This window comes from Oculina patagonica, chromosome 8 (genome assembly GCF_052425735.1).
Source record: "Oculina patagonica isolate OP01 chromosome 8, crgOcupat, whole genome shotgun sequence".
Classification (NCBI taxonomy): domain Eukaryota; kingdom Metazoa; phylum Cnidaria; class Anthozoa; order Scleractinia; family Oculinidae; genus Oculina; species Oculina patagonica.
In genome coordinates this window covers 16,957,663-16,984,382 of record NC_135765.1, presented here as the reverse complement: position 1 = coordinate 16,984,382, position 26,720 = coordinate 16,957,663, and the positions used below count along the sequence as shown (strand labels likewise).

Here is a 26,720-nt window from a genome sequence, read left to right as displayed (position 1 = left end):
GTAAGCTTTGTTGTATTGTAAGATTTTTTCGTATTGTGAGCAAGTTAGTGTTGATAGTTAAGTGATAAGTGTTGTAAATAACGTCAATATTGTAAGTAACGCTAGTAAATAACGTTAGTATTGTAGCGGTTGTAAGTAAAATTGTAAGTAATGTCAGTATTGCAATAAAAAAAAAAGAAGTGTATTGAAAAGCGCATTGCAAGACCTTGTAAGAGTATTGAAAGTAGCATGCTGTACATGTATTGCAAGCATGAACTGTAAGGATATTTTACAAAGTGTTTTGTCAAGTAAGTTACACGTGTTTTTGTAAGCGGAGTTACACGTGGCACTAATAAAGGAGTTGTAGTCCTGTGCACTCCCGAAGAAACACTTGCGACTATGAACAAATGGTTATTGAGTTCTATAGGGGAGGGAGTGCTACTTACCAGAAAACCCGATAAAGTGTGCCGTCCGTTCGATCCTAAAAAACTCTACCCTGTACCAAACCAAGAAACTCAGTTAACCCCTCCAGGATTAGCATTAAGTTGAGTTTCAGTATATTTGTAACTTTTCCGCACTTAATATCTTTTGTTCTTCATTTTTTTCCACTTTTACAAATGTTAAATTGCATATTAAATTAATAGTCATATTTTTCGCGCGCGGGATTGATTTAAACGCGTTACGCGCCAAAACTGGGCAATATCAGGTATTTTTTAAACTAGTCATGTTTTTTTTTTTGCAATTCCTGAGTTTTGATTGGTTCTGACAGGCAATGGTATATGAGCTCATGTACCATTGACCACAATTGTGGTAGGTGTACGCGTCAGCGAAAACAGCCGGGGAACTCAAATATTGCAATTTTGTGGACGTATGTAATAAAACAATTATTCCACTCGTGCTTGTTGAATAAAAGATAGTTATAGCCAACTCGGCGATACGCGCCTTGTTAGCTATCTAGGATCTCATATCCAACGCACACTCATGGAATAATTGTTAAATATCCTCCAAGTGATATTCAATTCCCCAGTTTTCTTTTGTGATTTACGTTCGCACGTTAGGTTTTCCCAGAGAAATTGTTAAATTGAAAAGACATGACTTAACAATTTAAACAAACCAACAATATTTTTAATGCTAACAGAATTACTTCGACGTTTAAAAGCTTTGAGGAAATTTAATTAACGCGAATTCTCGAGTGGTGTGTGCTTACATGCAGTTAATATTTTGCGTAGTATTTTTATAGCAACCTGCGATGTTCAAAGGACAAAACAACAAGTCCAACAACGACTAACAACAGAACTTAAAGTGTAACTCTGATAAACCATATACGTACACAACAAAGAAATTTAAAGAGACCAAATAGTGACTAATATCAATGAATGGGTCCAGGGATAAAATACATCCCTTCCTGGCTCTTTCCACTGCCAAGTAGGTGTCGAGTATAACTTACCCGGAAATAAAGGTTTCTTAAAATAACAATGCTATAAAATAGAGTGATTTTAATTAACAATGACGTAAATTACATGGCATTAAGGTCGCGCAGGACCCTTGCAATCATTAGTATGTATTTATTTAAAGAGTATGCACGAACTGCCGGACGACTGAAGCCGACAACAAACGAAATATTCATGAGAATGTTTGTTTTTAAACTCTTTTGTACAAGTAATTACTAGTTATTGTTCTCAGCTTTGTACACGTGCCCTGGAACATAGGGAATTATCATAATTAGATTCACAGCTTTGAATATATCACACGTTGTTGTTGTAAACATTGACTCGGAAGGTCTTCGGAAGCCTCAAAACCTGCAATTTTGTATCCAAGTTTTCTCCGCCGATATAGAATTTCAAGAGTTTTTAGATTTCCTTCTCAAAATTAAATGAAGATAGCACGTTTCAAAGTTTAGATTTCACATTTTTGCTCTCTTAGAAGCCATTAACTTGTAGCAGTTTTTGAAATCGAAAATTTCGTTCTAGTAATAGCACAAAAGAGGTTATGATTTATTACTAAGCTATATAATCATTTAATTTAGTGCGCTGTTCTAGCTGAAAACTTGGACACAAAATCCCATTATCTGCAGTTAAACTTTTAAGGGCTTGTAACATCACAGACAACGGTCATCTCTCAGTAAAAGGACAATCATGATGTAATTCCATCATCCCCGTATATCCTTGATAACTTTTAGAGGAATCGATGTTCATAATGTAGTGAAATAAAGCTTTACAAGATAGCACTCCGTCAAGAAATTTGGCTAATGAATTTATTAATAAGCAAGGGTCCCGCGCGACCTTAACGCGAATTTTTTAAATTCGCGTTAATTACATGTATCGTTAATTTCCTATAATAAAGTATTTGAAGGATCAAAATAAAACAATAACCTTCATTTGGCTTCAAAAATTTGCACTGATGTTTGTCCCTTGACATTATCTGTTCCTCGAAGATCACAGTTTTCCGCGAGCTTCACTCTCGAAGAACTGTTTGCTTCTTGGGGCAGATATTGTCCGAGGACAAATATCAGTGGTCAGTTGCCAAATGGAGGTTATTGTAGCGCGTATGCCGCTGAAATATGCTAACAGTCGTACACGGTGCTTGCCAAGGAGGGTTAATATATAAGACAATCGGAAAATAGAAATAGGGAATCTAAGATGGCTGATCGGTGAAGGGTGAAGGCACAAATATTAAGCTTGTACAACCGAGGGTTTATCATTGTGGAAGCAAAAAAACCTTATCGATAGCAATTATCTTAGATCTTAACCAGTGTCTTGAAAAAATGAAAGACATACCATAGTACCCATCTGTCAAAATAATTAACATACATCTTAAAGAAAAAAAGGCGACTTATTGACCTAAAGATTTTCGCGTTCAAGATGAGCCTGAAGAAAAATAAACGCCAAGTATATATTGGTTAATATGTTACACTTAAAAGCTAGCAAATACTTAAATTACAGTTCTATAAAAGCGGAGCTTCTCTCCAAACGAATACCGCATTTCGTTCTGTATTTTCGGCATAAGTAATGTACCCAAGACGGTCTGGTGTCTTCTCCTCTCTCAGACCACACAACTGACATAATTTATATCCGCTGCTCCTCTATCGTCGGGCTCAGATCCTCGCGGCTGCCACTGGTTTATAGGCATTTCCGATTTGGGGGTGAACGTATTTCGTGGAGATCGTAAAGATTCGGGTCTCCGGAAACTGTCCGAATCTTGCGAGTCTGGCCTCACGAGTTGACCAAAGGCATTGACATAAGGCTAAGGAAAATAAGGAAAACAAGGTAAAATAAGTTATTACTTTGTAGCAAAATGTCGCTCTTTTGTAACAGCAATACGGCACCACAGTTTCTTAAAATCGTTTTGGCCGTAAATTCTTCGTTTATAAACCACTGAATCTCTCAGCCAAGTTTGTTTAGCCCAGACCAGAACCATGACTCTTTTTGCTGTCTTATTAAATTTTTTCTAATTAAATTTTCTTGCATGTCTCACTTATGCTAAAAGACGGGCAACAACTTTCAGACAAATAAAAATTCCTTTTTCACAAGAGGGCAAAACATTCCTTTCCACATCCCAGCCCTGTCCAACATTAAAATGGAAAAGGAAGTGAGATGAATAAGCTACTAAAAACATTTACACTTACTGTTTATCACAAAAAAGACCGCGCCTTTAATAACTACACTCTTTTAGCTTGTCACACAATGTCTCCTTCCCAAAGTCTAAGAATGAAGTCTAAGAATGAACTTCGCAGCTGACAGGATTTGGCCTTAAATGCTCTGTTAATTTCGGCGGTGGAGCACTTAACGCGAATGGCAGAAAGATTCTTTGAATACTCCCCATTCTTCTAGTAGCGTCGCCGCTCTCGTTAGAGGCACCACTGCCGAAATCGCGCCAGTATCGTTGGCAATGTGACGAGGTAGAACAGGGAATTTTATAAAGCTTACGAGAGAGCATAGTAAGCAAATGTACCAAATTCAAGATGTACCTGTCTTTTCCGACCAGAGGGATGTGGATTATGAGGCATCTTATTGCGGTCTGAGTCATGTCGATCTTTTTTGCTTGGTATATAGAAAAATGATGGCGGTCCAGCTGGCCCATTATCTGTATTAAAAACAAAAACAACGCCATTAGAAAAGCATTTTATAATGGTTGATTTCCCAATGTAAAATGTGAACAATGTAAATGTATGTTTATAGTGGCCATGCACTAGTTTCCAGGTATGCCACTCAAACAGAGGACACAAGAATTTTATATAAACATAACATGGTTAAAAATCCCAACTAGGGTTGGCCTTTTACATAAACAGAGCGTGATCAAAGAGCTGAACTCAGGACGGCCAAGAAACAAATCTAGCTAGTGCCAGGGTGGAAGGCTTGAGCCCGGGGCCTCCGGATCTCTAGACCATCGTCCTAACCACTAGGTAACACTGCCTCTTGCAAGGCTTTTTACACAACGCTTCTCTTCTCTCTCTGAAAAAAAAAAAAACATGCGTGAAGAATTCTAAAAGTAATGAAGGATAGTTCGATCATCGATCACATAATCTCTACTTTTAGCTCCGAGAATTCGTGATACACCAATATACCGCTAATTAAGGACTTTTTGTATCCTTGTTAGCTGACGACATCTTGCTTGTAAGAACCATCAAGCTAAATTTAAACGACTGAACGTTATCGTTCTAGAAGCAATTCTTAATCAAAGACAAGAAGTCTAAAGGCTGTTGCGAGACAAAGCCAAAGCAAAAACTTACTTGGAACTTCGTGGTAATTATTGGGTTTTGTTCGGTTGCTAGGCAACATAGCTATGGGAGGTGATTGGTCCGGGGGTCTCTCAGTAGGTGGCAGGCTGAATGGATCATCCAGGTCTAAATCCCCTGGCATGGGCTCTTCAAGGGACCTTTCCTCTGAAGTGTTCTTGTTCTCTATAAAGAAAAGATGTCATTTAGACCACGTGATAAGCTGACTATAAAATAAGGGCGATAGTAAGAGGTATTTGCACTCAAAGGAGGTTATTAGTTTGGGATGTTGTAAAGTTGAAAACCTCAAATAAACCGTATTTAGTTTTTGGAGATTTTACATGTTTATACATTTCTGCTGTACCACAGCTTTCTTCACAAAAACTCTTACCCATTGCTTTTTTATGAGACTCACGACGAGGTTTCCTGGACTTATTTTTCTTTTCTGGTACAGCATATGGCACAGTTGGATCAAGAGGACCTTTTACAGGGCTGTTTGTTTTAGAACCCAGTTGGGACCCTCCTGGTTTCGAATCCGATTTCGGCTTGTCCACTGCTGTATAGAGTGGGTTCTCAATCTGGTCTGTTTGTCTGTTAAGAAGTAATCAAAGAGGTCTATGACCTACTCGTGAATGCGTTAGATATATTTGAATCGTTCCTTTGAACAGCATACTATCGATGGAAAATATTCATTATAGGGATTAATAATAATACTCAACTTAATTAAAAGAAGGTTAACACACAACAGGTCGCTTAGGTATAAAAATTACTTTTTTCATAAGGTTTAATTGCTTAGTAAACCGATGGCTCAGTGGTACAGCTCTGCGTTCTAAAGCGTATAACCCGGGATCAACTCTCATACCCTGTAGCTAAAATTCCTTTTTTCTTCTTTTTTTTTTGTTTCCACGGATATTATATACATATCTGTCTTGTATAGAGTTTCGTTACTCTTTTACTGATTATCCTTTAATAAATTGTGTCGTGCTCTAACCTTCCTAGTCTTTTTTTTACATAAGTAACTGGTCATCGTTTCCGAATGTTCGCGATTATTAAAGAAAATGCAATATTTCATCGTTTGGGAAACGATTGTTTCTCATTTACAGGGGTTAAGTATTTTCTACACTAATTTCTTTGAACTGATACCTTTGTAAAGCTGTATTTTTATTCACAGCCGAGGGAAAAGAAATTTAGAAAGCGCCCGTGAGCATACCTAATTTGCATGTTTACAACACATGGATGGAAGGATGGAAGGATGGACGGATGGCTCAACCTCCCCACTATACTCGTTCATTATGCATTCACGAGTAAAAAGTGGTCAACCATCCATATGCTCAGAGGAATATGACAACTTCCCTTTAAAATCTGTTTTTGTAGTTTAAAAAAAATAGTATATCGAACAGTCCTAGTAAGATGCTTAGCCTGGCTTTCTCTGACTATTTTGTAAAGAACTATGGCCTAAATATAAATTCTTACCCATGCTTTACAGTTCCAACAAGTTCAAAAGAAGTTCCAAACGTCTTGAAGTCTCTTTGTGGTCCTCTAGCAGGGTATGCTGAGTTCAAATCAAGCTCCCCAGTACTTTGTGTAGTACGGCCATTGCTCGAAAAACGGGAACCTGGGTTGAGTAACATTTCAGGTTGCTGTTGGACAGAATCTGAAAGTGGATAAAAAACAATAAGATATTCTCCTAAACTACCGCGCTATTGCAGTACAAAAGGACAAAAAACACGAAGTTTCTCCATTACATGGTTCAGTTACAAAAAGACATCAGCATAACCATGCACTTAGTTTTGAAATAATGTAGCTAAATTGGGCAACTTATTTCACTAAAGAAAGGGGAAAACGTGTGGAACGGATGCAGCTTACATTGAAAAGTCTTTCTCCATTCTTTTGTTCTTCTTCAATGTGACTCACATTGATGCTAGCTGCTGCGAGTGATGCAAATACACAAGCAACGCGATAAAGTGACAAGAACTAAACGCGTACAGAATAATATTAATAATATCGTAAGCTGTACATTTTGATAATGATATTACACGTTTGTACCTTCTGATGATGCCAGTCATATTCTGTACTTTCTAACAATTTTGTCACGTGAATGTAGTCTTTCTGGCGATTTTATCAATTTTTATTAGTACCTTCTGACATTACAATATCGTATGCTCCATCTTCTGACAACAATATTCATGATTTACCTTCTGACGAATATCCGTAGTTGATACTGGGATTTTGCTTTTCCTTTCTCCCATCAACTGAGTTTAAGGACTGCAAAGATGCCGCCTCAATAAATGGGTCATCTTCAACAGATTCCCTTCCATAGGTACGTCCACGCACTGTGGCAGGGGTGACCTCTGGACCACCCACTGCATATCTATAAAATAAAAGAGAGAGAATGGAACGAGGAGAAAAACTGATAAAAAAAAAACAAAGTGATCAAATTTCCGAGACAAATTGATATACAATTTCAGTTAACGCTTAAATTATTAATGGATGGAAGATAGATGACGTTATAAACCATAAAATACAAAGCAACAAAAAATGAAAAAAATGGTAATTGCAAGGGATCCTGTACAGTATAGCATTAAGCCAAGTATGAGAGAGCAGTTCTTTTTTTCGGATGTGTTAGCGAATGTGACGAAAAGGTTGGAGGAAGAATTCTTCACAGGTTTAAGGCCGAACTATACATTAAAGCAATTGGCGAAAGAAAATCGTACAATTACTTTTTTGATGATAGTTGATGAAAAATGATGCACAAATTGTTCATTGTAAATGACATGAATGCCTGGAAACAACATTTACCTTGAAGTAGGGTGCTTGTTAGCTAAAAATGAAGTAAAAACAACATGATAATCAAGGATCATTTTAAAAGTATTGTTTTAAGCATAACGTCAAAGGAGCTACCCATAAGCACACTTTGATCCCAGGTTGCTTATCCTTTGAAATCTAACGTTAGGATATTATTATCTTTACTGATTGAATAAAAATAGAAGGTTAACCTGTCCTGCTCTGAAGGCAGCAGAAACAGAGAAAGAACGACGTAACCTAGATAGGTCTAGAAAGCATGATCACCAGGATGATTGGATACGTTGAAGCGCTTTTAACAAAATTCTGTTCGATAGATCTACACCAACAACTTCGTTTATTCGATAGATCTACACCAAGCACTTTTTCTATCTGTGCATCAAGACAGTATGACCTACTCGATGGTTTCTGAATTCATTTCCAGACTTTTTGGCGAGGTAAAGATTAAAGTCAATTTTTGCCGCTTTTCAGGTTAATAACTGCTTTAGTATACTGACTCTTTAGCCAGTCAAAGTACAAGGTTGTTTTTATTATATAGTCTGCTGAATATTTCAGTGGGCTTTTGGGATCTTCTTACCTGCATTGGTCTTGTTGCGACGACGCTTAAAGCAGCAAAGAGCTAGAATAACAATGGCAAGGAGAAATAAACCACCAGCTCCAGCAATGACAGCAATCATCCAATTTGGAAGAATTTTATCATCATTTTTTTCTTCTGGGATGGGACCAGCTGGAACTAAAAGAACAAATTTTATTGTATAATTACCATCTTTGGACGCTTGAAAATTAAACAGTGTGGCTGCCAACTTAATAAATGATAAGACTTACCTACTTCACTCCACACATATACAGGATTTTGCTTCCCTGGTCGTCTCATATCCATTCTAAACCTGTAGCTCTTTTCAGCCTTCAGATCAGTCACTTTTAACTCTTTTGCTGATCGAATCAGACCACGTGCCCCTGCGACAGACTTCCACTGACCCTCCCCGCCCTCCTGAATCTCAAGACTCACGGTTTTTACTGCTGGATCACCAACTGTCCACGTCACCATTATGACTGTGGCATCATCTGGAATTCTTGTTCCTTTGACTAAAAGATGACATGAAAGAACCAAACGTGAACAACCTTAGCAGCATGAGCTGCCTTGAGTTGAATAATTCATCAAACATTGACATACAGTGAAACCCCGTTAATACGGACACCAACGGGTCAGGCCAAATTGTCCGTATTAAGCGGGGTCTCAGAAAAAAGTCACGGATACATGTTTTATCGACACAAAGACGAAGGCAAACGTTTTCGCGTCAACAAAACGTTGTTGAATTGTACTGTTACTGCAGTTACTGTAACAAATGCAAACTGTTTACTCTCTGACTAAAATTAATAGTTTGCCTTCGTCTTTGTGTCGATAAAACATGTATCCGTGACTTTTTTTTCTGTCAGACACCGAACTAAACTTTAATAAAATAAACAGTGGAATTATTTGAAAATGTCGCAACCTAACTATATACAAGAAATAAAACGTATTTCAACAGTAATCGAACGTCGCGACAGTGGAAATTGACAGTGCACATATAAACAGTGTCCGTAAAGCGGGGTTGACAATGTATGACAGTTTGTCGGGACACGGAAAAGTGTCCTCGGGACACGGAAAAGTGTCCGTTGTCCGTATTAACGGGTGTCCGTATTAAGCGGGTTAATTTAAGAAAAAATGTATGAGGTTTTCGACGGGACCAACGAAACTACAATAGCAATAGCAATAACAACCGCGTTACTGGCTATGGGGAAAGGTTCAAAATCCTACTTTTTACAAGGAAATGACACCCTGTTTGTCATAAAGATCCTTGGTCATCCTTGATTGCATTATACAAAGCTCAGTACTCTACAGACTCTACAGTAGTAGATGCAAGACATTACACCTTACCTGTTCCAATGTCGGGTGGTAATGAAGACACTGCAAAATCATGCAGAAAAAACAGTATTAATTTGAACAGAAAATGAAAAGAAATCAAAATTTAAAATTTATATTACCTGTTGTTGTCACTTGAGTCAAGACTGACGCTTGACTTTTGCCAGCTTGATTGGAAGCTTGAACAGTGAATTCATATTCTGTTCTAGGGTATAGTCCTGTTATAGTGCAAATATTATTGTCAGGGTGCCCAACAGTTTCTTCCAATAAATCTGCACCACTTCCTTTTACACGATAATGGACTGTAAACACTTGATCATATCCACCACTGTAACCAGGAGTCCAGCTGACATTAACACTCACAGTTTTAGCCCCCTCTACTTTAAATGTCACCAGTTTGACATCCATTGGAGCATCTGGGGCACCTGTCAGCAAAATGAAACATTACCCCTTTTCCACTTTTAAGTAGACGCCCTTCCTATCCACTTTTATGAAGAAATACTGCCACTAAGAAACCATGCCCATGTCTACGATTTTAAAGGTACTACTCTATATAATTCATAAGACTATAACGTTAACAACTTTTTTCTTCTCCTCCTTCAATCTGGTTGGTTCCTTTTTCCCCCATCTTTAACCACAGTTTATGGACTCTCCTTGTTCTTGAAAGTTTACGGTTATTTTATTTTTACCGAGAAGGTTTCATTTTAGTTTGCTGTTATTGGTGTTGGTGTGTGAAAAGCCTCACAAGCTACAGCCTCGAAATTATCTTCCAGTGAGCAAAAAGCACTCTTTTCAATTTTATCACTTTAAGCCATCATATTGCAACGTTAAGGCAATGTATCTGTTTTTTTAGCACAAGCCCTACAAAATGTTCTAATTCTGTGTTTAATCATAACTATAGAAATATTAACAAAATTCACGAATCTGATTGCTTCCAAGTAGGCCCCATGTTTCACCAAATTGGGGTGCCCAATATCAAATTGCCCAATAACAAGGTGTCTAATAACAAAGTTTGCGTGCTGGCTTGCGCTCGCGCTTTCTTTGGTTCCTTCTTATGACCGAATACCCCCTCTATATGTTCTTTGAAACTTTCAGAATTTCTTCCTATAGAATTTCTCAACGAATTTTGTCTCAAGATGATAACGCGTAAACAGACTTCACGTTTTCATCGTGTCTTTGAATTTGTACTTACCTTTTTCTCTTATGGTGTACTCCTGGTTATCTCTTCCTAAAAGGTTCACAGCAACACAGGAGAACTTCTCACTAACTGCACTGACAGTGACTTTCATAACACTGGTATCCTTCTCTACAGTGATGCTCTGAACATTGTCGTCGTTTAATGAGGTCAGATTAGTTTCATTAGGTTGTCTTTTCCATGACAGAGTAGGTGGCGGCTTGCCCCTGGCAACGCAAGTTAATTTTACTTGCTCGCCTTCAGCGCCAGGTATTTGAGTGACTGTAGTGGTAGTCGTGACAATAACTGGACGTGCTGCAAGGGAGAAATACTCGCAACTTTACAAGCAATATAGTAAGAAGGAAAAATACAGCCCTTTCCGCAATTCGAATTTAAGAGAACTAGATAAATAAAAAAAGATAAACAGATGGATGAAAAGCACCTAAGCAAAAGGCTATTAGAAAAAAAAGTAGGGCATAACGTCATCAAAATGAAGTATAGCGCTCAGAATGCGAACGTCTTCCCCGATTGGTGATTGGTTTGAAAAACGAAAACACGGTTTAAACTTAAAAGCCTTTTGAGAATATTTCCAATAATAACTTATGGTTAAAGCATGGTTTGTGTGCATGTTTTATATTATTACCATTGTTTAACTTACTTTGAACGTTTAAGGTGATTTCTGTTGAATCATTGCCAAGATAGTTCTTTGCAATGCAAGTGTATGTACCGTCATCACCGCTGCTTGAATTGAATATTTGAAGTTGTTCACCACGTGTAAGAATCTCACTATTGCCTGTCTTCATCCAAGTTATTGTAGGTTGTGGCACACCATCCGCGTGGCAAGCCATGGAAATATTGTTTGTTTCATTAACTGTGTACACTCTTTGTAAGACGTCAGTAATTTGAGGTCGATCTGTGAAGAGATACAACAGATACCTGCTATATCATGGATTTCACGCGCTTTGTGACAACTCTTAAACTGATCTTAACGCCAATATGAGAAGATGATTTTTAGCCAAAGGTAAGATATTAAAATTAGCAGAAAGACTTGGCACAAGTGATTCGCCAAAAGAAGAAATGCCTCAAAATCCACCTGAGACCTGTGTGTGTGGTAAGTCTATCAGTGCTGCGCTTCTATCAAAGCAAAAACTTGATAAGCTCTATCTTCTCTTTTTTACATTGACATACTGTACAAATAAAGTCCAGAATTCTACTCTGAAAAGGATTCTAACACGTACGTAAAGAAAAAGAGAGAGCAAAATTGGTGGATCAGGCACCAAAAAGGGGATCTGCCAACAAAACGGACCAAAAGAGTAGGTTAAGTTAAGCGAGATCTAAAAGTCGGGTACGACAATGCCTTCCTTTCACTGTTAAACAGTACAGTTACCTGACGACTTACATTTAACTAATAGATGTGCCTTAGCGGGTGGTCCTTCTCCTAAAATATTTGTACCAGTACATGAATACCATCCCGTATCTGATCGATTGACGTTATGCTTTGTGAAAGTTGTTATTAGGCATTGTTTGCATCCTTGCCCGGGTATGTCGACTCCGTTAAACTGCCACTTATGTGTTTGTGTGGCTGGATTGCCGATTGTTTTACAAGTGAACCTTGCAGTTCGGCCTTCTTCAAGTGTGAGGTTTTTAGGATGGTCAGCAGGAAACTGAACAACCGGTCGATCTGAAGGTGAAAAAAAGGAAATCATATAAGTAATGCTAAAACGCCTAATAATTGCTTTTAGACCAATAGATGAAATGTTAAGGTTAATTTTTATGAATGTTATTTTAGACAATACCAGAAAACAGCTGAACGCCACTGTAAAGCTATAAAATTGGCAAAGAAAAATCCAAATGCTTGTCTACAGGGCTTGGGCAAAATCACCGATGAAGAGAGCCGACCTTTAGGAAAAGAGAAACAAGTCGAAAGCTGCAGATGGCGTCAGGTGAGACTGATAGGATGTGAAAGCTGAATATTCCAAAGGAATCTAGTTGAGTTTTCGGAATGTAAATCCGATTCTATCTGCTTTCCATGTACTTTTTTTTATTTTGGTAGGGCCTGATTTTACATGGTTTCTTTTTTCTCTTCTGAGTTTTAGTCCACATCGAGCAACTGGTCAATAGGACTTAACAGCATCTTTACAGTAACCTCAAAAGATACGAAAGGTTAAATAACCGCTTCCTACAAGAACCTTAGCAGCCACACTCCTTGCCCACTAACAGGGTCTAACAAAAGAAACGTTAATTTCATCTCAGATTTGTATGCGAGTACACGTCCGCATAGATATACAGGCTATCACATACCTAATCATGACAATTATGCCAGAATTCTTTAAGTTTACCGAATTACACCAATCAATTACTGGAACATAACAAATGAAAGTCGTGCATATGGTTTATACTGGAAGTATTGCTTCTGCATGTTCTCTAAGGGATGATAGCCTAGCGTAGATCAGGTTGGTACATACAAATACTGCAGACGTTTACCCGAAAACAGAACACAAGTAGCTTAGTATCACGACGTCTGCATTGCATCGCCGTTTCTTATAGTCTGAGACTGTGAAATTCTATAAGTACTTACACTCGATGTCAAGTTCGGTAGCTTGTCGTGTTTTTCCAGCAACGTTAAAGACCAGACAGGAATAAGTACCACCTTCCCTCCAGGTTATGTTCTTGATGGTAAGGTATGATTGGGTCTCCCAAAGCTTATTTGACTGCGTTGGTGGTGTAATTACTGAAGAGATGTCGAAAGGTGGTTTGTCTGTCAGAGGCTTTCCATCAAGCATCCACGTAATGTTTGCAGCTGGTTTGGCTTTAGCTTTACATGTGTAGGGTACAGTGTCATTTTCTTTCTTTGTTCGTTTTGCTGCTGGCAGTGTTCGATTCAGTGCTGGAGGAACTGTGCAAAGTCAAGTCAAAACAACTTCAGTTTGATAATTGATTAAGAATGTCAAACTTAGATATAAACTAAACTCCTCTTTATGATGCATGCATCTGTACCAGTCAATAATTTAATCATCACTTAGTCAACACAGGAACGTCATTGAGGCTTTTACATACACGAGGACCGAAGTCCCGGCTAGGGTCTTGAATTGGGGAGTAAATCACTTTGTTTCAGCAAAAAATCTTCCTTCAGATAAATGTCTCTTCATGAGGATCGTGCCAAAACATAACGTGATAAAATAAAGTCACCTTGTATCTTAAGGACACCTCGCTCTTGCAGACATCTCTTTATAACGAACAGGAATTGAAGTCCCGGCGAAGAAGGCACGGACTTTCTCGGACAGCAAATGATGGTCCCGAAAGCGTCCTTTATAGTGGGAGTTGACCCCCGGGGGGGGGGGGGGGGGGGGACTCCCATATGAAAGGAACGGAGATGCTCGTCGTCTCGCTTAGGGTGTTTGGGGGAAAATGGCAATATTGTTCCCGGGGGGGTACTCCCTATAATGGCCTATACGGGGAGGCTCCGCCCGAAAGGGGTACCTTTTTCAGGCTCCAGGTATATAAAAGGGTAGGAATTTCACAAATTTAGGTATATGAAAGGGTAGGGAAATCTTCCATAATGATATTTTAAAAGGCCTTTACATTAAATATTTCGAGCAGACGCAACTTTTGGATGTATCGTCTTAATAATTTATTAAGCACTACATAAAAATGACAAGAAAAAGTCCCGTTTTAGGAAAATGTGATGTCGTGTAGGTATATGAAAGGGGTGCCTTTTTGCAATAAAAGGTATACAAAAGGGGTACCTTTTTTTATCAAAATGGTATATAAAAGGTTAAGGGGTTGGATCTTCGGGCGGATCCTCCCCGTACAAAACTTTTTTGAGTACCCCCCCCCCCCGGGATATTGTTAGCCTTCAGGGTCTCGTTTAGAGTTGCACACGATGAAAAATTACAAATACAAGTTCTTTTTTCAGAAGTTTGGTATCTTTTAGGGGTCTAAAATAGCTTAAGTCACGCAGATTGGTCTCTTTTAGGGGTTCATTTCAAAATTTCCGACGAGCATCCCCGTCCATTTAATATAAGAGTCCCCCCGGGGAGTTGACTGTATGCAAATACGTCAATCTTACATAAACATACTGAATTTAAGTGTCATTGGCATTGACGAAATGACTTTTTCTCTCTTATACCCCCACAACGTGTGCCTTCTGGCACTTTCGAAAGTTTTCTCAGCTTCAAGTTTCCGGCACATGCAGGTCGTCTTGTATATACACGAAACGTTACATTCGGAGAAGCCAAAGGACAGAAGTTACCAGATGCATGCATCCATTCGGTGCGAAAATCTTGAAATTTAATTGTATATTTACACACACCAATATGAATTGAAACTAGTTGAATCGTAGCTTTGCAAATCAAAGCCATACTTAGCAGCAGCTCCACCTTCCTGAGATTTTCTTAGCCACCATGGGTCGCAAAAAGGCACGTTCATAGGACATTGTCACTAATTCATGTTAGTGACAATTGCCTCGTATACTTACCTTGCACTGTGATCTTCAATTCTTTTATTTGTCCTCTTCCTACCGTGTTGTTTGGTTCACAGCTGTATGTATAATCTTCTTCACTGAGCTGTATATTAGTGATCACAAACCTTCCTTCACTGTTTTTTACCACTGTATTCCCTCGTTTGATGGTGTATGTTGGAGCAGGGTAACCATTTGCTATGCATGTAACATTCACTGTTGTTGCTTGTACTACGGTGTTTTCAGGAGTTCCAGTTGTGAATATTTTAACGGCAGGTTGATCTGATAAAATGGAGATACGATTAGCAACTACACAATTTCGACTGTGAATAGAGGTGATAACTGACCAATAATTCATTTCGAGTCGAAAAGATTCTTTAAGACGTTTACCTTGAATTTGTCTATCTGGCTGTTTGTCTGTCCGTCGATTTCTTTCTGTCTATCTATCTGGCTGAGTGCCTGACTGACCGACCGGCCGACCGACCGACTAACGGTCGGACGTACTGACTAACTGACCGACCGACTGACTGTCTGACTTTCTGTCTGAATAACTGACTGACTGTCCGACTGCCTGACTTTCTGACTTACTCACTCACTCACCACTGACTGACTGACTGATTGACTGACTGACTGACTGACTGACTGACTGACTGACTGACTGACTGACTGACTGACTGACTGACTACCGGTCTTTCAACTGCCAATTTAAAAAATAATAGTACCGTTTCTGATTTCCGGTGTTTTGGGGGGGGCGTAACAAAGTTGTAAACTTGTCTTGCTGTTGTTGTTGCTGGTGCTGTAATGGCACAAGATTGCATCTACCTATGCCCAGATGAATCATAAATACACTTACATTCTACATTTACCACTCTCGCTGTTTCCTTGCTGCCATAAAAGTTTTCTGCCTTGCACGTGTAACTCCCAGCATCTTTTACTTCTGCATTTGTTAACGTCAAAGTGTTGTGCACAGCTTTACTCAGAATAATTCCGTTAAATTTCCACACAAATCGAGGTGGTGGAAGAGCATCGGCACTGCAAGTCAGTGTTATGCTGTGGTTAACTCTCACGACTGCCGGATCTGGAGACAAGGTGATTTGTTGAGGAGAATCTGAAATGCAAAACAAAGACTGAGAATGTCATAAAAAATGTTGTGGTTATTCATCGTGGTAGAGTACAATAATAAGTATTATTTCGTTTGTCTCACGACGTAGTCACGTGTGATGGAGATCGCAACGTTTCGACTGCATACTGCTAGTCTTCATCAACATTTTTTATGACATTAACCTGAAATATGGGCGCACAGCCCTAAGGTTGATTCGTCGACATGAGCGTTGCCCGGGCAAACTCGCACGCTTCACAAACCATCTTACCTTCCTAACAAGGTGCATTAAGAACCGCATTGTCCCCAAAGATCTACAGGTTCGACGGCCAGTTCCAACAAAGGGCGCACGCAGAGTCGCTGAACTTGCATCAATGAGATTCCTGAGGGAAAGGATCAGACTAACGCAGAAGGCCAAGGCAGATGCGAAGAAGGAAGCAGGTTCCACATCACAGAGCGTAACATCTGCTCTCTCGACAGAGGACGCTAACAGAGTACTTGAGCAGATCAAGATCAACACCCAGCGAGTCTTTAATACCAGCAAAGACAAACAAAAGCAGAAGTTTGAAAAACTTTTGCACGAAAAACAGGCGGCTGTATCCCCAGCTGATACATCGTACCTTGACAAAACTAACTGGGTTATTAATTTATCTTCTAGGACCCTCAACGACGCCGAGATAGCCCTGCTGCAGAAAGGATTGAACTTCGCCGTAACTCCTGCGAACGTCCCTGCCAAGGAGATTATCGCCAGTGACAAATCAGCTATAAGACAACTAAACGCCGAACAGGCAGACACGGTCAGAAGAACTGTCAACAGTATCCTTCAACAGGCTGAACCACCAGAGCCTAACATCACGGAGGAAATGCGTGACGCGCTTAAAAGCCTAAAGGAGGACGAGTCCATCATGGTTCTCCCAGCCGACAAAGGACGTGCTAGCGTAGTCATGGATGCTGATACCTACCGCACTAAGATGTCTACCCTGATCGAGAACGGACCGTACCAGCTCCTGAACAAAGACCCGACAGACCGTTTGACCCGAAAGTTGTCTAAAGAACTGCTGACCTTGAAACGAAACGGAGATCTATCAGAGGCTGTTTACAATAAGATCAGACCGCGACATAAACAGCCGCCGAGAATCTACGGTTTACCAAAAATCCACAATTAAGGCCGATATACCTTTAAGACCTATTGTATCATGTGTTAACACCTTTGCATATGATTTATCCGCCTACTTAGCTAACATCTTGTCTCCTTTAACAGGTAACTCGGATTTCACGGTGACTAATTCAGCCCACTTCGTGTCCACCATCAGCAGTGAAACGATCCTGAACAACGAGGTCATGGTGTCTTTCGACGTAGAGTCGCTGTTTACCAACGTTCCTATCGACGGCGCTGTACAAGCCGCGCTACGGAAACTAGAGGATGACCCCAGCATTGCTGACCGCACAACGCTAACACCTGCTCAGATCGCTGATCTTCTGAAGTTCCTATTGAGATCCACATACTTCCAGTATAACGGATCAATCTACGAACAACAAGAAGGCGCAGCCATGGGAAGCCCAGTTTCCGCTGTTATTGCTAACCTCTACATGGAGAGCTTTGAGGAGCAGGCGATAGCTTCATCATCCTACAAACCTAAGATATGGAAACGCTACGTAGACGATACCTTTACCATCTTGGATCGCGAGAACGTCGATAGCTTCTTACAACATCTTAACAACCAGCAGCCTTCCATTCGCTTCACCATGGAAACAGAGAGTGACAGCAAACTTGCCTTTCTTGACACCGCAGTTTCGAGAGAACCAGACGGCCGCCTCACCACCAGCGTATACAGGAAGCCTACACACACTGATCAATACTTAGCGTATGATTCACATCATCACCCTCCATCAGTAAAACGCGGTATTGTAAAGTGTCTTTACGAACGCGCCAAACGCCTCGTAACAAAACCATCTGTAATCTCCAAGGAGAAAAAACATCTGTCATCTGTTCTTGTATCTTATGGTTATCCTTTTTCTTTCTTACAGAAGATCACCAAGACTAGAAAACCGAACACCAGTGCTGAACCCGTGGCTGAGTTTAAATCTACTGCCGTTCTACCTTATGTCAAAGGTCTTTCCGAGCAACTTCGCCGCTGCTTACAACAACAAGGCGTACGCGCTGTTTTTAAGTCGGAAACTACACTGCGATCACAACTAGTACGGCCGAAAGACGCTGTTGATTCGACTAAGCAAGATGGCGTTGTTTACAGGATTCCCTGCGAATGTGGCAAAGTTTACATCGGCGAGACTGGAAGACCTATGCAAGATAGGATCAAAGAACACGACCGGGGCATCCGACTCGCACGCATCCAGACTTCCGCCGTTGCAGAGCATACCAACAACACCGGACACTGCCCGCTTTGGAATGAGGTAAAGTTTATTGATCGTGACTCGCATTGGTACACACGCCGGGTCAAAGAGGCGATTCACATAAGACTTCACCCTAATAATATCAACAGGGACAGTGGAATTGAAATTCCTGAAGCATGGATGCCCACGATCAAAAAACACAGCAACAGGAGAACTGTACGACTGCGGACCGCCGAGGGAGCAACAGTACACCAGCATGCAGAACACTGAGGATCGAAATGCACCAATCAAAGCTGTTGAAAACCATCCAATCACAGCGCAGCCGTGTGCTTTATAAGCTAACGCACAACCAGTCGACCTTATCACCTGATGAAGACTAGCAGTATGCAGTCGAAACGTTGCGATCTCCATCACACGTGACTACGCCGTGAGACAAACGAAATAATACTTTATTAAAGACTGAGAACTCTGACAAAATGAGGATTTTATTTATAACACACAAAAACCTGTTTGACAAGTCTATCTGACTAAAAAAACATGCTTGAACAAGTGTACTGTAAGGCGAAATTCTCTTCTCATAGAATGTCCTTCAATAAAATATAATAAACAGTCGTTAACATGTCATGGAAAGCTAGAACGCTTCAGGATTACAAACTGATGATCCTAGTTGGAAATAAAAGTTAATGAACATCAAGACGCTATCACTTGGGACAAACTGTAGCTGGAAGAAATCTCAGGACGACTATCACTGAAACCTTCTGGTTACTGCAAGTATTCTTGCTATTCAGCCCGCTGTTGTGTGCTGGTTAGAGAGACAGAAATGTCCTACCTAAAACCACAGCACATTCCAAACTTCTAATCACAAACAGTAGGAATACAGAACCACTCGTTAAAAATTAAATCAGCACATGTAGGAAGACTTGCAATATACCCCTTAAAAATGCAATACATAAAAAAATGTAACTTACAATGCACAGTGAGGAAAACAGATTTTTTGTGTCCATTTCCAACATCGTTTCTACCATAACAAGAGTATCGGCCAGCACTGCTCTTTTTAACTTGCTTCACTATCAGTCTGTTTTCCCCATTTCCGAAACTATCAATGGTATAATCCTGAGTATTGGAAATCTGGTTGTCGCCTTTAAACCAACTATACTGGATATTTGCGGGGAATGCTTCTGTTCTGCAATAAAATGTTGCATCGCGTCCCAAATACACAGTTTCATTGCGTATCAAACTGTTAGCTTTGTGCTGGGGCCTATCTGAAAAATAAATAAATATAAAATATATATATATATTAATAAATAAATAAAAATAAATAAATAAACGACATAAGTGTGAGAACATCACATCATAATTACCATTAAGCACATCAACAATTAGACAAGATTTTACAAAATTGGCCACATGTGAATGTAACTGAAGAGTACTAAAAGGTAGAAAAAACTCTCGAATGAGCCAGTGAGTCCATGAGGGGTTAGTGACCTGGAGGTGATAATAAGACCTAACTGTTATACCTCAAAAGAATTCCAGATTCCAAAAACCTCCAACGGCCCCAAACGCATTCAGGCCTCGAAACGTAAAATGGCCTTGTTTTCTGGTTAAAAATAATACTTTAGGAGAGCTCTGGACAGTCTCCTTGGTATTTGCATGCGGTTTACGTTTGTAACTGAGACTGATTTACATATTGTTTGACACAATTCAAACAGGAGAACCCTACCTTTTGGTAACTTTTAAAAAGATAAGTCACTACAGACATTTAACATTCAAAGAAAGTCGCCACAAATCTTTTACCCCGAAGTCCACCACTCCCACCTGCTGTCCACCCCCTCCCCTCCCCTCCCCTCCACCCCAAAAAAGCCTCCCTACGCTATTTACCTGGACCGAGAGGATAATCCCCTCCCCCGCACTGGGCTTGAACAACGACGTAATAAGTAGTAGCAACATTAAAGTTGGTACTTATATACAGGGTTTCAACGCATTATTATAAAGTAAAGGCTGACTCCATTTATGTCTTAATTAAGTACAATAAATGGCGTATTTAAATTCGACTTACATCTCACTGTTACAGTAACTGTGTAATTTGTCGTGTAAGGACCCAGTCCAGGAGCAGTTACTACAGCCTCACATCTGTACGTCCCTGTATGGTTCTTGTTAGCTAATGTGATCGTGTAGTTTGAGTTGTTTGCATCTTCCTGAACCTTTGTGTTGTCTCTGTACCATGTGATATTTGGTTTGGGGATGCCACTGGCGACACACAGCAAAGTTCTTGTATCTCCTTCAGTTAAGGTGACCGGTACTGTTGTTTTGAGGCTGATTTTTGGTTTAACTGTTAACGAAAACGATGACACATCAATAACACAATTTAAGACATTTAATACACAGGTCGCCCAGGCAATTTTTCAGCTAATTAACAATTATCCTGCGAAATCGTGCGGAATATCGCCTGATACTTAGCCGACGAGGCCGTAGGCCGAGTTGGCTAAAAGCAGACGATATTCCGTAAGATTGAGCAGGATAATCCATTGCGTGTATTTGGCGTGACCTAGTCGATTTAAAATAGTCCCTGACGGTGAGACCTGACAAGACTGATCTGAACTACCGAAGCTGGCTGAATTGAACTATTGGCTATTTTCTTGGTACCCACAATTTCTACGCGCGGTCAAGACTTCTCTCGAGACAAACTGTGTCCAGTGTTTCTCATCGATCTTGTACTGTCCATCTCCTTATCTTTGTAGTTGGCTGAAATTACGCAACACTTTGTTTCGGAGAACTACAGTATAACAGTGATGTGAGTTTGGTCTTTTCTTCAAATTGAGTGGCATCGTACGATAAACCCCCCCCCCCCCCCCCCCCCCGGCCCCCGCGCGCGCACAAGCCACCGCGCCCCATCTACATACGGGAGGTAAATATAGCTTTTGATTGACTGAATGTTACGTACGGTAAGGGGACCAGGGGAGAGTGCCTGGCCATAATATTCAAATATAAGTATGATTATCCATAAAGGCTTTTTTTTTACTAGCGCATAAGCATAATGACATAAGCATAGACATGAGCAGAAGCTTAAGAAGAACAGAAAGACTTGTTTTTCTTATGTTGTTCTCGCTAGGAATCACCGCGACTTAATTGTAAGCACGAGAAGAACGGACATTTCTGTTTTATTTGTTCTTATGCTTATGCCATGTTATGCTCATGTCGTGGCGATTCCTTGTGAGAACAACATAAGAAAAACAAGTGTGTCTGTTCTTCTTATGCTTGTGCTCAAAATTGTTTACTGCTTATATATGTCGGTGATGTTCTCACTAGCTTTATGATTATGTCGTTATGCTTCTGCGCTAGTAAAAACCGGCCTTTACTGATATTAAGACTTACCAACCACGATAAGTTCAACAGCGCTTTTAATCCATGGGTAAAGTACGGAACTGAAATAAACTTTACATTCAAATGTCCTTCGGTCACTTTGTTTAATGTACCACAATGTGAAGATCGCTCTTCCCGTGAATGTGACTCTACCATTGTAACCACTAGGTGGTGAGACTTGGAGTTCCTTTAAGGCTTCTTTCCTAGCAACAAGTACTTCATTGCCGCCGCTTTCCTTATACATTAAATCCACCCAGTTAACTGTTTGTCCGTATGCGTAATAGTTCCATGACAATGCAAAGGAATAGGCCCCTTCGTCCACATAGACTTTATTAGTGCTGCTGGGTGTCTTGGTAAAATGTGGCTTACAATCTATCAAGAAAAAAGCAAAATGACAGACAACGAAACGAAACGACCTCAACCCATCTGGTAGCGCGTTGAATAGAAAATTCCATACAAAAGAAATATTAGGGGTTAGAGTTCCAGGATTTACAGTGTAGCATCTCCATTTATTTAACAAAAATCTGTGACGAGGCGGATCGTTAACAGTTTCTGAGTTTTTCGCGAGCAAGAGAATCCTTAGATTCATACTTGGGGATTACTCGTTCCCATACAGCAGTCTTCTCAAGAACGTCAACTCTACCTCATTAGCTAATAAACGCGTTCAAAATTTCTTAATATTATTATATAAAAGCCTGTTTTTCCCCCATTTTCCAGCTTACATGAAAAATATATTTTCACTTCGGTTCTCCTGTTACGATCTACGTGGCAATAACATTTTGTCCCTTTGTAAGCCTAGAACCACGAGCTTTGGCCTTAGTTCTTTTTCATACTTCTCAGCCAAACAATGGAATGCGTTACCTGACTGTATAAGAACATGTGACTTTACAGAGTTTAAAAGGAACATTCAAGGAATGACTTTTGTTTAGACACAATTACTATTATTTTCACATTTTGCATTTTACATTAAGTACACTTTTTATTATTTATTTTTCTCGAAGATATTAGCTACAATATAAATATTATATTAAAAGCTACTCTAAAATTCGAGAGGAAATAAAGTCTATGTATGTAATGTATAGCACTGGTTGACCAGTCTGCAACTTGGAACGTATCGTCGAAAGAACGTTGTAGAGACACTCATGGCACGACAGGACATAACCTGATCGCGACTTGCAAAGGCGTTATGGGTGAGCTCTTATGAAATAAGGAGGAATTAAGTGAAGGATAACCTAAGCTTTAAGGACATTTAAATACATCCCATCCCATGCGTGGACGTCCCCCAGGAGAAAGCACTTCGGATTGTCAGCCGCCAAAGGCGTCTTATTTCGCGTGAAGCTGTCATTTTCTTCATTTTGTCAGACCTCTAACCTCCCCCCTCGCCAATTCCACTTCTCTACTTTTTTTTTCCTCAAAGAAAATTGATCCACAAATTTCGCAGGGCGTTGCCAAGGAACCTTGGAAAGACAATCAAGCTTTAAAAGACAAGGTATATAGTTACCTAAAATCCCTCTTAATCTCTTTAGTGAGTCCTTCTTAGACAAAACAAACTCTTAATATTTTGAGAAATCGTGATTTACTTAAAACTGGACCAAATATAACCTTCAACCCGATCGCCAACATGCACGAATTAGTTTACAGCTCAGCTTTCTCTTCACTCACGTGATCCAAAGGGTACTGCCACTTGCACGCATTAGTTCAAAATAACCTAAAGGCGATCCAAGTCCAAACATTTAGTTTAAGGACGATTTTTAGTCATTATTAAAAATAGCAGAGTAAATACTATGTTTATGTGACGTTTATAAAGAAAAGAAAAGTTATAGAGTTATAGTGTACATATGATGGCCTTTAAAAATTTCATACTTGCAATCGGCCATGTGGTAATGATTATTCAGTCACTAGGAGTCGCATTCTATAAAGTTCTCTCAGATGTTCTGATCAGTTATCAATAAACCTATTCACTTTTGTTTGCTGAAATTAATTGTTATAAATGTAAAGAACCTTTTTTTCAAATTTACTCTTAGTTAAATCTCAAGGAATACACTATCTTTCTTATTCTACAGTGCATGGGCATGAGTCAACATACTCAAAATAATGAGTTGGCATATTCTAACCTTGAAGAAGCGTTTTACTACGCATTTGTACGTCACTCAATATCGGTATTAAGGCAGACCTTAAAGCTTCTTGTTTGGAGGGGGAAGCTTAACTGCCATTTTGCTAGGTGGACATTGAAAAATTAAGTTATTTCACAATCACAATTTTACTATATGCATACAAAAGCAAAAATATGTTCTTGGAAATTGAAAGCAAAGATTTGCAACTTCACAGGCATTAAGACACCAATGTTTTTTTGGCGTGGTCCCTTTAACTTTGCGTGACCAACGTATATTTCCACCTCTGGATAAAATTGTCTTTCAAGTTGCACATTCTTTATAGCTAACGGTGCAATAAAGCATAGGCCCTATTTTGTTAAAGGTACTTTCTATTTTATGCTCAAGATTGCAGGAAATGTATTTTTCTCGTGAAAGTTTTTTTTTTAAAAAAAAAGGGCCCTTCTACTCAGCGGGGTAGGAGGATTCAGTAAAAGTCAACTAAAATATTCACCTTTTGAAACCTTAGTCATTGAAATTAATGAGACAATGATGAGAGAATTTTGTGAGTGGAAAAGCCGAACAATGGTGTAAAGCAATCATAGACAGCCTTTCAACATATGTTCGCGTGCCTGGAAAGAATAAGGTAGAATCCTTCTATCATAATATTCTAGTAAGCTCAATTGCCAGAATAGGTTCGTCTTGTTCTTGTGACTGGATATTTCTAGTAATTCAACTTAGCGTTTATTTAAGGTCGCTTAATAAGGAAATCTTTAAAGACAAAACTCGTGCGTGAATAGACCTTTGGACTTGTTCAATTTGAGCCAGTGTGGAATCGACTTACAATTGTCTGCACGCAATCATGCTGCTTTGGGTGTAAAAATCTATCTTTCCTGCTTATCCCAACCCATCCTATTCATACTCCTTTAAAAAACTGGAAAGATTTTGGCGCGTAAATTTTTTGTTGCAAAATATTGCATACCATAAAATAATTCGCTTAAAATAATAGCTCACAGCTAATTCTAAAGTAATAAATATAGCGATAACAGGCGTTAGACAGGCATTTTAAATTTACAATAAAAAGGAGATGTTTCCGCCAGATTGCAGTTAAGATTTTTAGACTAGAGCAGTCCTCTAAACATATTCTGTATAGATCGGACTGATATCTGTATTGTCGCAACTGAAATTCAATTTTTTCGAGTCTTCTGTAGGCAAAACGTTCAGCTAAAGTTACGGTAGCGTGAAATTTGCCCCAGTCAAAATAGAGCCAAGGTACAGACACTAGAGCAGGAAATACAGGCATGCATTCATTAAGCATTTCACAATGAAGAGAGTGTCTGCCAATCTAAGCAATTGTATTGCTGTTCAGTCGTCACGGAAATTGCTGCACTCAAACTGCATTTTAACATGAACAAAAGTTTAAAAAGAAACACAATCAATTTGCAGTCAAACTGAAAGCAACTTATCGTGAAAATTGGTAAAAATAAAATAGCAACAGCACTGTTAATTTGGTGAAGAATAAGCTGGTTTGTTCTAATGAGATTATGAGTAAATCATGCGATCTTTTGATCTGTCTGGTTTTCACGAAACATTTTTAAAACTCCATATGCTAGTTGTCGATATGTTCTTGCCACAAAAAAGCGCCATTTAATGTTTGATTTCATTGCAGTTCTAAAAAATAGGTGCTCTTTTTAAGAAACTGAGTTGTCTGAGCCCTACGTTTGTGTCTTAAGGAAGGAAACAAACGCTCAGTTTTTGTTTTAGTTTCACTTAAGTTGGCGCAACCTGTGCGTAATTAAAGAGGCTGATTCCCCGGGGGAGTAATCCACATTAATCTGGGTAGGTTGGGATGTACTGAGAAACTGACACTCATCTCTGGTCTAGAATGGCAACAACCCGACTTCACCCAGTAAAAAATACAAGTGTATGCTTATGGGCGAACCCCCCGGCCACAAGTCACCCACCCAACTGCAACGATCACGCTCATATGCAGTAGAAATGAGACAGTCGCTCTTTAAAGCCACTTTTTTTTATCGTAAATGACTTCTTACTTCATATGCCTAACTACAGCCTAAATTTTCAAAAGCGTAGAAGTATGGTTGCATGTCATGTTAAATTTCAGAAGCCGGTTGATTATTCTAGTTATAGTTTCGAGCCTATCTATAGATCTTTTCAATGATATTACAGTACTTACCTACAAACCGCAATCCACAAGCAGATAACAACGCTACCAATCCACAAAATGTAACATACATCTCTCGCAGCTTAAATGTTCAGTGCAGCTCCCAAAGACTGCCAAGACTCTTTCATGAAATCAGATTTTTTCCTGCAAGCATGGAAAACGATGCTTGGCAACCACGGATGGCTTAGTTACCCATCATAGCCAATGAGAAGGCGTCGTCATAGCAGATGATATCTTCATACAGTTTTGGGATTCACAGCATGACGTCGGAAATAATTTCCGGTATCTATTATGATGGCGACAGTGTTAATGTGATGAGAAGTCTGTCATGGCCATGTACTTTGGGAAATTAAAGGTGTCGGGCAGTGACAATAATAGCGACGAAATACAGATCAACTCAGCATCTTTTGCTGAAATAACTATGCAGCCAGGAGAAGTTAGTGTTTAATAAATGTTTAATTTTTACCAAACGTCATTGAATAGAGTACATATCGCGTCAAACGAGTACAGATATCCCATAGTATACCGATTTAGCAGGCTATTTTAAGTAGTCCTCTAGCTTTGTCCCTGAAATACAAAACTGTATTTAAGTCTTGTTTTCTAGAA

General features: G+C 39.5%; 1 protein-coding gene and 1 pseudogene across 1 annotated transcript; one reads left to right on the top strand and one right to left on the bottom strand.

Moving 5' to 3' along the window:
* Positions 1-1,203: 1,203 nt before the first annotated feature.
* Positions 1,204-26,257, bottom strand: LOC144662781 (hemicentin-1-like). The gene is made up of 21 exons (XM_078523698.1): positions 26,127-26,257; positions 21,855-22,214; positions 20,539-20,811; positions 19,451-19,744; positions 15,885-16,139; positions 15,050-15,313; positions 13,151-13,468; positions 11,972-12,253; positions 11,231-11,485; positions 10,591-10,887; positions 9,521-9,823; positions 9,414-9,443; positions 8,321-8,581; positions 8,073-8,228; positions 7,493-7,514; positions 6,889-7,064; positions 6,167-6,347; positions 5,085-5,284; positions 4,709-4,879; positions 3,947-4,062; positions 1,204-3,222 (listed from the first exon to the last, which is right to left on the bottom strand). Exons 1-21 carry the CDS (start codon positions 26,185-26,187, stop codon positions 3,022-3,024), a joined length of 4,476 nt encoding a protein of 1,491 aa, XP_078379824.1. The 5' UTR covers positions 26,188-26,257; the 3' UTR covers positions 1,204-3,021.
* Positions 16,505-18,175, top strand: LOC144663146 (uncharacterized; annotated as a pseudogene).
* Positions 26,258-26,720: the final 463 nt, after the last annotated feature.